Source organism: Diplotaxodon limnothrissa, linkage group LG7 (assembly GCF_057381915.1).
Source record: "Diplotaxodon limnothrissa isolate DT_005_m linkage group LG7, D_limnothrissa_male_GT1.1, whole genome shotgun sequence".
NCBI lineage: Eukaryota > Metazoa > Chordata > Actinopteri > Cichliformes > Cichlidae > Diplotaxodon > Diplotaxodon limnothrissa.
The window spans coordinates 4,404,743-4,418,648 of NC_140602.1; the positions used below are offsets into that span (position 1 = coordinate 4,404,743).

The 13,906-nt window shown below is 41.0% G+C and overlaps 1 protein-coding gene across 1 annotated transcript in view; it reads right to left on the reverse strand.

The window, feature by feature from the left end:
- Positions 1-290: 290 nt before the first annotated feature.
- Positions 291-13,906, reverse strand: part of LOC146627592 (neural-cadherin-like) — a 116,748-nt gene continuing 103,132 nt past the window's right edge. The window contains exons 29-33 of the mRNA XM_085359024.1: positions 12,670-12,934; positions 12,006-12,189; positions 8,785-9,032; positions 2,306-2,460; positions 291-875 (exon numbers count right to left, since the gene is read on the reverse strand). Of these exons, the coding sequence (XP_085215150.1) occupies positions 309-875; positions 2,306-2,460; positions 8,785-9,032; positions 12,006-12,189; positions 12,670-12,934 (1,419 nt within the window). The 3' untranslated portion in view covers positions 291-308. The remainder of the gene's footprint in view (positions 876-2,305; positions 2,461-8,784; positions 9,033-12,005; positions 12,190-12,669; positions 12,935-13,906) is intronic.

Here is a 13,906-nt window from a genome sequence, read left to right on the forward strand (position 1 = left end):
GACATGAGTAGTGTTGACACAGAGTGCTTCCAAAAAGTGCTTTCTGCAGAGTAAATACTGTACAGTGCAATGCCAAGTAAACAATACATCACATCTGATCATTCATTGGTAAACATGGTTCATATCAAAGAACATAAATGTTCAAAGTTTCATCAATACAGTACATTTATAGCAGACTTCACAGAGACCAAACTTCCCAGTCTCAAAGTATATCACATTTAATTATCTCCCTTTGGATTTCAACCAACGACTTTTGATTCCCGTTGCTTTTTTTTGCAACTTTCAGTTCTGTTTCTGTGAGTGCAACCTCATCCGCTTTTCTCGCAGTTCGGCTGCCCCCTGCTCTCCTTCAGTTTGTCTCTCTGGCCCTCCGGAGTCTTGGAGTCTCTTCTTAAATCACTAACCACAGCTCGGAGGTTTTTGAACCTGTCCAGCCGAGTGCTCTGGGCTGCCTGAAGTCTGACTTCTGAACCCTGAGTTGCACTTAGGGAGCTGAGAGAGCGCACACCAGCGAGGCCGCGCTCCTTTCCTGCAGGACGCCGTGGTGTGGTCATAGTGCCGAGATCCTCAGGGTGATCCATGTCCCTGATGACCTCACACAGGTAGCGGGCCAAGTCCTGGCTGGAGAAGGACAGGGTTTTCTGGGAGCGGCGGAAGGTCAGAGGGGACGGCAAGGTTTCTGTCTCTGAAGGAGGAATTGCCAGACGTAGAGCAATCGCGGCACTGCCATTTCCATTAGACGTGTCATTTTTGTTGGTGTCCTGGGTGGGCTTAGTCTGCGGGTAAGAGATGATGCTTTGAGGATAACTATATCGGAGTGACTGTGCTGGGCTTGGCTGGAGGGAGCGCTGTAGCTCCACCATGTTAAAGGCATTCTGAGAGACCAACACAGAGAGAAGAAGGGAATGAAAAGAAAGAAGAGAAGAACAGATACGGTTTTCCTCTTGTGTAATCTTTTTTGGGAGTTTAAGAGATAATGAAAAACAACACTGGCACACCACATTAATCTGAGCTGTGCAGCTCAGCTAATGCCTCTGCTAGCTAATTAACCCATTCCTAAGACTGAGACAAAGATCCAGCATGTAAGAAGAGATGTTGGCAACAACATGACCATTGATCAGTCAAGTAATTAATTATCTAATTGCAGAAAGAGGAAACTGCTACTACAAGCACTATTAAAACTGAGGCGTTAACAGCTATTGGTATCTACGTTCTTAATTTCTGCTAATTGACTCACAATTCTATACTCCAGGCAATTTGCGGTTCCAAGAAATAGTTTGTGAATTGAGACTAACAAGATTTCTTGACTATGACTCACACGATATAGCTGAATCTTTATCTAGGTCACGATTATACAAAATAATAAACCACAACACCAAAAAAAACAACAGAAAAAACCCCACAATCTGAGGATGAAACACAAATTTTGTGCTCCTCATTTCAAACAGATAAATTAGTCAAAGCGCAGGCTTGAAAAAAAAAAAGTGAACCTCTGTTCTAATTTCTTCAAATATGCTTTCAAATTTTTGCTGTCAGGTTCTCCAATTAAGAAAATATCACTCAAAAAAATGGGACTGACATGTACAGGTGTACAAGAAAAACACTGAATAAGTGCTGCTGCTGGAAGCACACTACAAAGAAAATTACAGCTCTCCAAAAAGACACTGCACCATCTCTCAAGTCTAGAGCTGCACCTGTGCACATAAATGCTCCACAACATTTTTACCATAGTTTTTAAGATAAAAAAATTATAAAAAAAAAAGCACTGGACACCAACACTGAAACTACGTCCCAGCTGTGAAGTACAGAGGAGGGAACATCCTGTTTGGAAGTGTTATTCCATCGAGCGCCTGAACGGTGAATTAAAAATGATACCAAGATTTCTTTTAAATAGAATGTCAGTCAGGGCAGCGGCACACTACCCGAAGCTTAAGTGATGATGGGGGATGATCCAAAGCACACACACAAAATCTAAAACCTAATTATTTAGAAAACAAGAAAAATCAGGTTTTGGAAAGACTTGATCTTGGACATCACAAAATCACACATAACATGGTTGTTGCTGTTAAAGGAGAATAAATACTTCCCTAAATTCAACTGCTTTATCTTGCAAATGTAGATTTTTATCTCAAAACACCAACAAATATTCTCCATCCAGTGTTGATGTTTTATTTCTGTTCATATATACTTTAAAATAATATATCTTAATGGTATCAACATAACCCTGGAAATAAGAACTTAAATAAGTACTCTATGTAAGTTTGGTTGTTATTTACTCTCTGTGTCAGAATGCATTTACGTTTACCTGATCTTGCTCTCCTCCACCTTCCTCGTCGTAGTTGAGCACATTCTCTCGGATGTCCTCCCACTCGCCGTGATGCGCAGACACATGGTACACACCCTCCTTTAGGCCCTTGTGTCTCCTCCAGCAGGAGTAGAGAAACAGGCCCAGCATCAACACTGAGGGGTGCCAGAGAGCAGGTTAACGCAGCAGGGAGCACTGTCACATAATTAGCATGAACTCCTGAGCTGAAAAAGCACGGCTTTGGCTGCATATGTAAATCGAAAAAGTTAGGAGGTTCTAGGAAATACTTGACTGCAGTCAGGATATAATTTAATTACAAATAAATAAGTAACGCAGACTCATAATACATGACTGTAAATACATTTTGCATCACACTGACTTGTCCCGTAAGGCCTGTTAGCTGCACTGACTACAGTTAGGACATACTAATAAAACATACGTGCAAACGGAGGCACCACCTTTCTACCTATATTCCCTTTGATGTTGCCTCTCTGTTTCCTGTCTTATCAAAGTTCCTCAGAAACCTATTAACTGAATTTGTACTCCTCCCAGCTTAAACTCAAAGCCTCAGTGGCTCGGAAGAACTCTGAGAGGAATGCAGCGGGAGCCGAAAAAGAAAGGTCCTAAAGCATACACATCAATCACAGCTATTGTGTGCTGAATTATACAACATGCTGGACTGACCTTTAAAGTCCATTAATCTCAACCAATATTTTTCTCCCATCTGCCATCCTTCTCTTTCTCTTTTTTCCTTTCTCGCTATCTGTTTTTACTAGTTCGCAACTTGAATCCCCCTTTTTATCTGTGTACGTTTTTTTGGTCTCTATATATTGGCGCTTGCCTCTGTCTTTCCTTTTCCATTCCTCACTCATTAATTCTCTCAGTGTTCCTGTTTTTCAGTCCCTCTCTGGCCTCTGCCTGGCCTTGGCTTTTATCTCTCACATGAGATGGGATCCATTTCAACTAGAATAGTTTATATGGTCTGAGTCAAGTATCAGTTTAATTGGAAATCTTCTGAGAAATGCGGGGTAATCACATTAGTCTGGATTTTTCAAGTAATTGCTTCGAAAGAGAATAATGCGGCAACGACTCATCGGGGGTCACGCTAAAAGGTACTCACAAACAAAGACAAAAACAAGTCCCGCGAGCTAGTCTCCACCAACTTCTTATTTCTTCTGCTACACTTTTCTGCTTCTGTTCTGCACTCATGTTAGATAGAAAAATAGAGTCTGCAAGCATCCCCCTCCCTCGATCCTCAGCTGACCCTCCTCAGTATGGGGTAGAGGGGAGAACGGTATTGATCAGCTGACCTGGCTCCTTCACTGTTACGCCAGAGTACCCTTGCAGAAAACATCAGAATTTTGATAAGGCCCGGCACCAACCAGACGGCAGCTTGAGCCCCTCGCCTCGAGAATTACCTGCTCTGAGGTGCTGCCTGCAGGCCCGCGCTCAACCCTTAAAAAATCACCTGAATTGATATGAAAAGAATCTCTGGAGGGGAGGAGTTCGATACGCAGCGCAGTGGAGCTTAAGAACACTCCCTCCATCACACAAACACACACACAACTGCTAACAGGTAAACACTAGGGGTGGGTTTTTATAATCGATTCATCGATTAAAATCGATTCTGGCTTGGATAACGTAAAATCGATTCATTAAAATCCTGAATCGATTTTTTAATATAAATTTATTTTGTCCGAAATGCCAGAATCTCTGGTGACATCTCACAAAATTTCAAGAACCACCAAACAGTAAATGAGAGCAGGTACAGGGATTCTGCACATAGACTTAAACACACAGCGCGACCCGCGGATCAGAATCAGTTAGATGTCGCCTTTCTCACAGTCGGGGCTGAAAGCCGACAGCTCGCTGATCCGGGTCCGCGCTTTGTGTTCACGCCCTTTATGCGCTGATTCTAAAGCTGTTAGTTTGATCTCTCTCCAAACAATATTGACCGAATCAGCAGCAAAAGAAGATCCAAACGCTTCACATAAACATCGTCATGAATTCACTCTTTTACTGTTTTGCTTCCATTGCGATGCGCAGCTCTCTCTCTCTCCCTCTCTCCCTCCCCCTCTCCCCCCCCCCCCCTCTCTCTAACAGTTTCCCTTTCTTCATTATTCGCTTGCTTGTTACACAAGTCTACTGTTGCTTACAGCGCTGTCGGCCGCTGTTTTTTCCCCTTTTACATTCTTCCGAAAAGAAAACCTAATTTCTGCTGTTCAATACTGAACAAATTGAAACTTTTTAAAATTATTCAAAATGCAAAATGCTTAGCCATGTCTCTAATAAAACCGCTGTAACGTCAGAGGTAATGTTGATTAATTAATGGTTTTCTTTCGTTTTTGATGTACTGCAGAATATTTTTATAAAATCCCAGGCCAGGAAAATCACCTACATATTTTTCTGTGTTTTATCTTCAGCTACTTTGACACAAAGGCATCTGCTGTGATGCTCACACCTTGGATAAAGTCTTGAGAGTGTCAGCTTCCTTTTTATAGATACAAAAATATGTAAATGTCCTGATCTGAATTATATCTCTGACTGTCAAAATTTCCCAGATTTAAATCGAATCGAATCGAATTAAATCGAATCGTGGATCGAATCGATTCGGGACCTTGTGAATCGGAATTGAATCGATTCTAGAAATCAGTGACGATACCCAGCCCTAGTAAACACTGACCACACCGCCCACCCACACACACCGAGGCTGCCTTCCCCCCTACACCTGCAGCCACTACTGCCTCAAGTTATATGGGTGTGTGCAGCTAAACTCCAGTGAGATCAATATCACTCAGGGTGGAGAACAACCATCGCACTCATTCATCAATCCATAACACCACTGCTGCCTCTTTGCCCTCTAACCATTAATATGACCAGGGTATTATGATGTTAGCCTCGATCGGACCGTGCATTATGAATGAGTATGGAGTAAACGACAACAGAGCCTGATCAAAACACTTAACCCTTTCGCTGTAGCTCCAGTCTGAGGTTAATGAGGGAAAAATGAGCTCCGAGACAGATGAAACATCAGCGGAAGACGAGGGAGAAAAGAAAAGTGACAACCGAGCAGAAGGAAATGAGACAGGTGAGAGATGAGAAGGAGTTGGAAAAAAATTATTTATTTATAAAAGTTTCAGGGGATGAAAAGGACAGGCACTTTACAAGATCGTTTGGCAGCCAGAGCCCATATGGGTAGCTAATTTCTGCTATTCATCAAGAAACAGAACGTCAGATCTGATGCTGGATTAATGAGGATTGGTCAGACATTGGCTCATCTGGCTCTGTCAATAACACACACTGAACTCAAATTCTGTAAGCTTGTGATGGCTTATGTAAAACTTATTAATGAATGATCATTTTAACTTTTAATGCATGTTGAGGCAGAGTAGGAGTCCCCCTTTAATTTAGCACCCAGCTAGTGGTCTCACTTAGTGCAGAGAGCGTGCTGTATGCGAGTGTGTTATTGTGGTGATGGGGATCATCATTAAACAACTACATGCAGTACAAACAGCTGTTCTCTGACTCAAAAAGTGGATTAATTTTGCTTCCACGTTCAGCCAAGACGGCCGATTTCTCTTTTTTCTTCATTATGTTTTAGTGAAAGATTTATTTTAGTTTATAGTGTGTGGTTTTTTAAGGTGCGAAAATGTAATTACGCTCACCAAAGAGTGCTACTCTAATCTGAATTGCATTAAGGAACAGTTTGTAATTCTTGGTGAGGTGAAAAGTTTGAGCCTTGAATATAAATGCCTCCGCTGCAACAGTGGACAAGCTATTTCAAATGGACTTCTTTTAGTTAGCATGCAAGCAACACATGAATTTTCATGATAGATGCCAAGGCCACACTTCATCATCTTTGAATTCATTATCAAATATTGAAGACTGCTTTGTATGTTTCACTCTCGTGTGTCAGAATAACTGATGTCCCAATACTAGCCACATGCCCTGGAGGGAACACGAAGTTAGTTATAGCGGCAGGGACAGTGTATTGAATTGCCCGAGCGTTTTATAAGCCTGTATGTGACAGAAAGACTCATAAATAGCAACGTGGCGCTATAGAGAGAAGTGACTGCTGCTACATACACACACGGGCATGTGTTTAGCTTTGTGAGTAGCAGAAACAAACATAGTTCCTTAGTTAGAAACCCTTAAAGTAATGCCGTTAACTCATTCCTTTCCTAAACATTAACCATGAATTAATGCAATCGTCCTTCTTTTTTGACACAATTGGCGAGATATCAATGCATACGCATTTAAAAAGGCCCCGCTGGCAGCAGATGTGGGAAGATATTGAATCTTGATTCTATTAGATCTTAACACAGCTTATGAGACCATCAACCATGCAGCTTTATTAGACTGCTTATACAAGCGGGCCAATGCCATCAGTACTTAACTGCTTCAAGTCTAGAGCTGAAACATTAGTTGAATAATGAATTTGTTGATCAGTTTTGATGGCTGATCAAGCTGTTTCCCCGGTTCATTTTAGCCTCTCTCTCATTCGTCTTTCGACACATCGATAGATGTTATGTATTTTCAGCTTCTGCCATTTCATAGAGTAAACAATCAGTTTATGATTGACAAAGAAAACAAACACAATGTCTACCAATACTCAAATTATCTTGTGTCTTTTTCACTCTGAATGTTCTTTTGTGTTTCTTTATAGGCTTCATACTAGTCTAGTGATAGAAAGGAATTAAATTATCTGCCATTCTAAACAGACTCACACTTGTACCTTCTTCTGGAGTCAAAAGGTATAGTTTTCATTTCTTGACTGTTGGCTTTCACCTTTAAAACTGATCATCACTGAAGGTTCTGCACCTTAACAAAACGAATGCATATTTTCTGTTTTTAAAAACATTTGTTTTGACTTTCCTCAGCTAAAAAAAAAAAAAAAAAGTAAACCTAATACATGGCTAGGAAAGGTTTTCCATATATGTATTTATACTGCCCCAATTTAATAATGCATGTACTCAGACATCAATCACGAACATGAAAATGTGAGAACGGAGCAGCTCAGTTCTCAACAGGCACAAAGAAAAGCCAGCATCGCCCTCATCTTATGATTATTGATTTTAAGATTCTGCTCCTCACATACAAAGCAGTCAGTGGCTCTTCTCTGGTATACATTTTTAAACTTATGACCCCTCAAATGTCAGAGCGCAACCACAGATCACCAGATGAGTCTTCAAAGGGAAGGTCTTTCAATGAAGGCTCACACACTTCATCACCCAAACCTTGACAAGTCTGTCTTTCTCGTAAAATATTTTCTAAAACCTTACTTTTTAAAAAGCAGGATTTTGAGGTTACGTGATCATTTTTTCTAGTATCAGTGTAATTAAAGTATAATATTGCTCATATTTTGAATCTTTTATACGACATGCATATCTGTAGGGTTAGGGTTAGGTTACCATCCAACCTGTTGTATGACATTTTTGCCTAACTGATGTAACAAAATTGAAAAACCTATAAAATAAGAATTGCAAGGCCAAAATGCATGTATGTATGAGACTTCATGTGAAAAGTAACAATCTCTAGATTATAAAATTATGTGCAAAATGCACATATGTATTTGCCCAATATACACACTCATCCAACTCAAAATTTTGCTTTAACGTGTAATTCTGTGACTCTAAGCCCAGTTTAAACCTTAAGCCTGAGAGTGATTCTGGAACCTTTGACAGCTTTTAACAGAATTTAAGTATGTTTTTTTTTTTTTTGCCTAAATCAAACCCTTACTGTTGAATCAACCTCCTAAAGTTTTGCCTGTTGTGTGCGATTCTCATTACAGCTCCACATGCTGTATATTACAGTGAAGTGCACACTTTGGCCATATTAGGGTTGACTTGGGAAAACAGTAATGCACGGAAAAGTATGGGCAGAAATGGATAAAAAAAACCCATCAAGGGGTAAAATGAGTGGATGGTGGGATATAAAATAAGATGGAAAGATAAAAAGTAAGGCTGAGAGTGAAATTGACTCCTGAAGTCAGAGAATAACATTGGGAGAGACAGGGAATACAGGTGTGATGAGAAATATAGAAAAACACATAAAGAAACGCCCCTTTTCTCCAAGGAATCTTACAGCTTCCCCATGAATCACAAAATACGACATACAGTGTTTCTCTCCCCGCTTCTCTTCCACTGCAGATATTTGTTTCATGTTTTCACCAACCACCCATGGAGAAATCACATCCTGGCACAACTCAAGAGATCAATAACACTACAAGATATGTGTGTGAATAGATTTCACAGGACCAAACCTGGGTGAAAAACTAATAAAACAGTGGATGTTACAGATAAAACCATAACATGATGTGATAATTAAAGCGTGACAACAACAAACAGAAATAAAAGAACACAATAAATGAAAAGAAACACCTCAGACAAAAAAGCGGAACAAAAAACATACAAAAACTGAGCAGAGATGTTGAGTGTTGGGTTACCACAGGTAGAAGAGGACATAGTCGACATAGCTACCTAGAAAGGCCATGACACAGATACTGATGGCGAACATGGAGCTCAGGCTGAGGCTGTTGCTGTCTTCGTGGAACATGGCAAGCGTCACCTCGCAGTGCCGGCCCCGGTATCCCTCACTGCAGCGGCACGAGTATCGGGACGGAGAGTGAGCCACGCAGGTGCCGTGGCGACAAGGCCGGCTGGCACAGAGTGTGTAGACGCAAACTTTTCCCAAAGAGCTCTCTTTGGTTATATGGCCTGGGGGGCATCTGCACGGAGAAGACACAGCAGTGTAATGCTGAGACAAGAAACACTTGGGAAGCTGTCAGATAAAAAAAGAGCACTGCACTCCACAGAGTTATGAGACCTAAGCTGACAGTGTAAAAATAATACCCTGAAGAGTTACACCTCTTATATCAGATTCAAAGATATGCTCTTTGAAGGTTACAGTGTCGACTGTAACTGGAGAGGGGGGAAAAAACAGTAAAAGAAATTGAGAAGCTAAGATTGGCTTTGCAGTAGTGGTTCCTCTGTATATTTGTACAAAATATCCCCTGAATATCATTCACCCCTACCCCCTGCCTCTCTCACTGGTTTGTATCCTGAGGCACTGCAGCAATCACAGAATATGGATGTCAAAGTCCCCACTGGCTGTAAGCCGGGAAATTTAGTCGTCCTGCAGAGTTTAAAGGTGCAGCCAAGGCCCTGACTGTCACTGCTGTTATACACTATTCTCTCACGTTCACACGCTATTAGACACACAGTATAACAGGCATGCTCTTAAAATAGCTGCCATCTGGTGGACACTTTGACTTCAAGTGTATACATAAAAATGGAGTTTGCACTAGTGTGGAACTCTCTGTGTTATGATTCACTGTCATGGCTTATTAAGGCACTTAACAGAGCCAAGCGAACAAGTGAGCATGTTTGTCATGGTAAGTGTCTAATGTCAAGAATGATCTGAAATTAGCACAGTGTTGGAATGTTTTTAATTGCTTCTTTTCAAAAGTCCACAAAAATCTTTGTATTATTATGTTGACGTAAATGTAATATTTTTTTCTCTGCTTCTTATCTATTGTTATTTTTCTATGTGCTTAAGTGGCGTGTTCCAGTATATTGGAATATATTGATTTTTTTTTTAAATATATATTGCAGTGTACATCACTTTGCAATGATGTTTCTGAAAAGCGCTTCATAAATAAAGTTAGATCTATTCTTAACTTTTTTTATTATTTGGTAACTTTGATAAATACTCGGGCGGTTGTCACATAAAGAACAACCTACGAACAGTGCGATAAACAATAACACATCAAGTACTTATTGTGCAGGAAGCCATGTGTGACCAGGTCAGCTCATGCCGAATGAGCTCGGCAGTCGCAGATGGCTTATGTAGAAGCAGTTAGTGAAGCCGACCGAGGACAATAACAGCACTTGCTGAAACATGTAAAGCCTTTGTCCACTGTGAAAGCCATCCTGATAACAGAGACCATTTATACAAAAACAAGCCACTCATGTGCGTTGCCATATTACTCTTCATACTTTGCATACAAGACATTACATATGTGACATTACATAAGGTATACTAACTGTGCATGGTATTTCTGCTTAACTCTGTGGCCCTTGGATGCTGTTCCTCTTGACATTTAGTTAACAAATTGAAATATTTCCTAATCCTGTCATAGATGACCTCTGGAAGTTTGCTCCTTTGAAACCTGACCACCATACCTTGTTTATAATGAATAGCAAAATGTACATTTAAACAAACTGCACTCATATAGCTCTTTTCTACTAGATCTGAGCACTCAAAGTGCTTTCTTACTATAACCCTCATATACACATTCATATGGGTCGTTACCACCAGAGATTTCAGGTGAAACTACTGTGAGACCTTGTATCATGTGACCCGTTTAGGTCACTTGACACAAGATGTGAGCAAGAGTGAAGCGGTTGAGGCACGTGGGGAGGGATCTCAAGACTTCTTTAAGTTGCTTTCTTTTTCAACTACTTGGTCGACCATAAATGACTGAGAACCTACGCGATCATGTCAAGACTACATTGTAGGTGGCTGACAGCTTTTGTAATAAGCAGTCACCTCTGTTCAATGACGGTTTTTCGCAGTGGACACAGACGTCTTCTTGCAATCTGTCTTCACGGCCCAAAATGTGAACACTGGCCTCCTTGAAAGAGTGACCTTTGAGTGACAATGCCCACTAGAGTTTAAAAACTAGCGACTCTCCACTAAAACTGAACAAGTCTCTTGGATGAGAGTTGAAATGTCTTAAAAAAACTTGAAGTCTAATCACCTTCTTTTCAAGCTCTTAAAACAACCATGACCTGGATGACTGAGAACCTACACAGACAAGTGCTTTTTTCTGTGCCCAGATTTTGTCTAACATTCAGACAACGAACCCCAATGGATGGCTACAGGGCAACTTAGGGTTCAGTATCTTGCACAAGGATACTTTATCATGCAGACTATGTCACAGACTGAGGAATGAGGATCCAAATGCAGACTCTAAGGCTGAACAGGTGAATATAAAACTGACCCTTATTTGAGTTTGAAACCAAAGTCCATGAGATGCAAAAAGCTAATAGAAAACAAAAGGATCTAAACAGCTCCATGAAACACAAGGCAGTATTAAAAGAAGCAAGAACAGACTGGGCTTATATACACACACACACACTGAGCACACGAAACACAGTCAGGGAACTAAACACGCCTAAACTAAATCAGGGTAATGAGACACAGCTGAAGTAATCCATGATGGTAAAACAGGTAAAGTCAAACTAAAGAGAAAGCACGAGAGACAAGACGGGAAAACTAAAAACAAGATGGGAGACATCAGATACTTTACACAGGGGAGCCAGGATAAACTGAAAAACCTATAAAAAATCTATAACCATGAACAGAACCCGGATAGCTGGCATTTTAATGAGACTATAGAATGTGGCAGCAATAACTCACATATCAATACACAAGGAATTCACAACACCATCAACTTGTAATAAAATTAGTAATGTCAGCACTGAGCTTCCAGTCCTATATAACAAACAATATTAAGACTTATACACTTAAACACAACAGTAGTTGCTTGTGCTTTAAAAATGTACGTGTGCTCTGGCTCCCTTAGTTTGTCATGAACCCTGGGGTTGTGTGCTTGAGTTTGAGGTATTGTATTTCGGACTCTTCTGTCTCCTTCTTAGTTTTAGTTCAGGTTTTTTATTCTGTAAATTTGCTGCACCTGCACTCATGGTGTCTCCAGAGGTCCACGCAGACCAAGGGAGGGGAGCAGTGGTGCTTCCTGCAGGCATCTGAAGCACAGCCGACAGAGACCCCCTGTGAAGTGACCACCTGAATCCCCTCTGAAGGCTGCTCCTCATCCAGGGAGATGGAGCGGCCATTAAACCTCAAATCCCGTAAGCAACCTAGTGTAAAAAGGAAAAAGGAAAAATTGTTTACAAATCCAAAAGAAGCACAAAACCAGTCCTCAGGCAAAATCTTTTATAGACACACATTTACTCTGTGGCAGGGGTTTAAAGTCAAATAAACAGACACACTTGCATTAAGGCACAAAAACATCTGCAAACCAGTGCTCAGACATGCTCTCACACAGGCAAACACATGAACAGCCTCAGGCCAGGTTGTCATCATAGGCTTTTATTTATGGATATTTTCCTCTTTGCTGGCTAGTTTGCTCACAGTTGGAAGCATGAGGTTCAACACATTACTTAAATACACACCAGTGCCACTGACTCACTTCTCTTATCTGCTGGAAACCACAGCATCAACACACCAGTACCAGTAAATACCTGTTTGACCACTAAGTCATTCATAAATTATTCATTATCAGATTTTTCTCCACTCATTTATCTTATTCTTTCAAAGACAGCTGCATAGCAACCTACCCACAAAGCTCCTGTTATGTCCTGAGGGAAAAGAGTTTCCGAGCATCACCACAGCGGGGTCAATGATGATCTCCCGACTTTGTCCAGGTGAGGCCGTTACCTCTCGCCGTCCTCCGCCTCTGTCAAGTCGCAGGGTGAACTCTCTCCCATATCGGTACAGCTCCAACTCATGCCAGTCTCCATCATCCAGGCGATGGTAAGGCAGTGTGATGTTATAGTCTCCATCTCCAAGGTTGTAGAAAACAGCCAGATGACCCTGAAAAACCTAAAAAGCATAGTAATGCTTAATTTAAGATTCTGATGAGGAAGCAACAAAACTCTGCTACTGGAGACTTTAAGGCTTTTGTCTAAAAAGCTGGTCATTTTTGATGTTAGTCTTTATGTTAGTGTAAACTTCAAGAGTGTGACTCAAACTGTGAAATGAGGTGACACAAATACTAACTGCATTCCTGCTGTACTGTGCTGTGTTGATGGGCAAAAACAGATTGTGAGCATAACAATATCATAAGAGTTAGGCCAGTTCCCACGATGTGGAAAAGGTTAGGTTGTGAAATTTAACTATCTGGACAAGTAGACCCTCCTTGGTGGACTAGCCAGAAAAATGTCGTGAACGTTTCAGTGGTAAAAATTAATTCAGCAATTTTGCAGCCATGACGCTTTTCAGAGATGCCGTACACATCGCTGCATGGCAGAGGCCAGAATCATCCCGAAGGGAAGGTATACAAGAAACAACAATTATCTTCAGCAGTTAAGGATGAGCGAGCAGAATGGACTCAACCAATGAGCGGCTCCCGCAACTGCAGCTTGTACATGTCCACAGCTTAATTGGAAACAGTGGGGCAAGATAATTCACATTCAGCGCAGCCAGCATTAACTATTGCTCCCTCAGCATGAGTATCTCAAATGTGCCTCACCTACTGGTCAAACACACACACATGCACAAAGTAAAGGCTGACTGTGCGCTCCCTATTGCCTCATCCTGCCCTCAAGTCCGCAACAAAAATGAGCAAAGGACTCAATCGATACTTAAAGGAGAAAAATCAGATTACACAAACTTTCTGCAGAGCCCCCAGAGATCTACGCAATCACCACTTAGCACAAAATCTTCAAGCAAATGTCTAATGCCTGAACCTTCACATTTCAAATCCCATTCAATAATAAAAATGTCAGAGTTTTAAAGTTTTACTGTTTCGGAGGGGTGTGATGATCTTTGACAGTATTGCGGTTCATGTTTGTT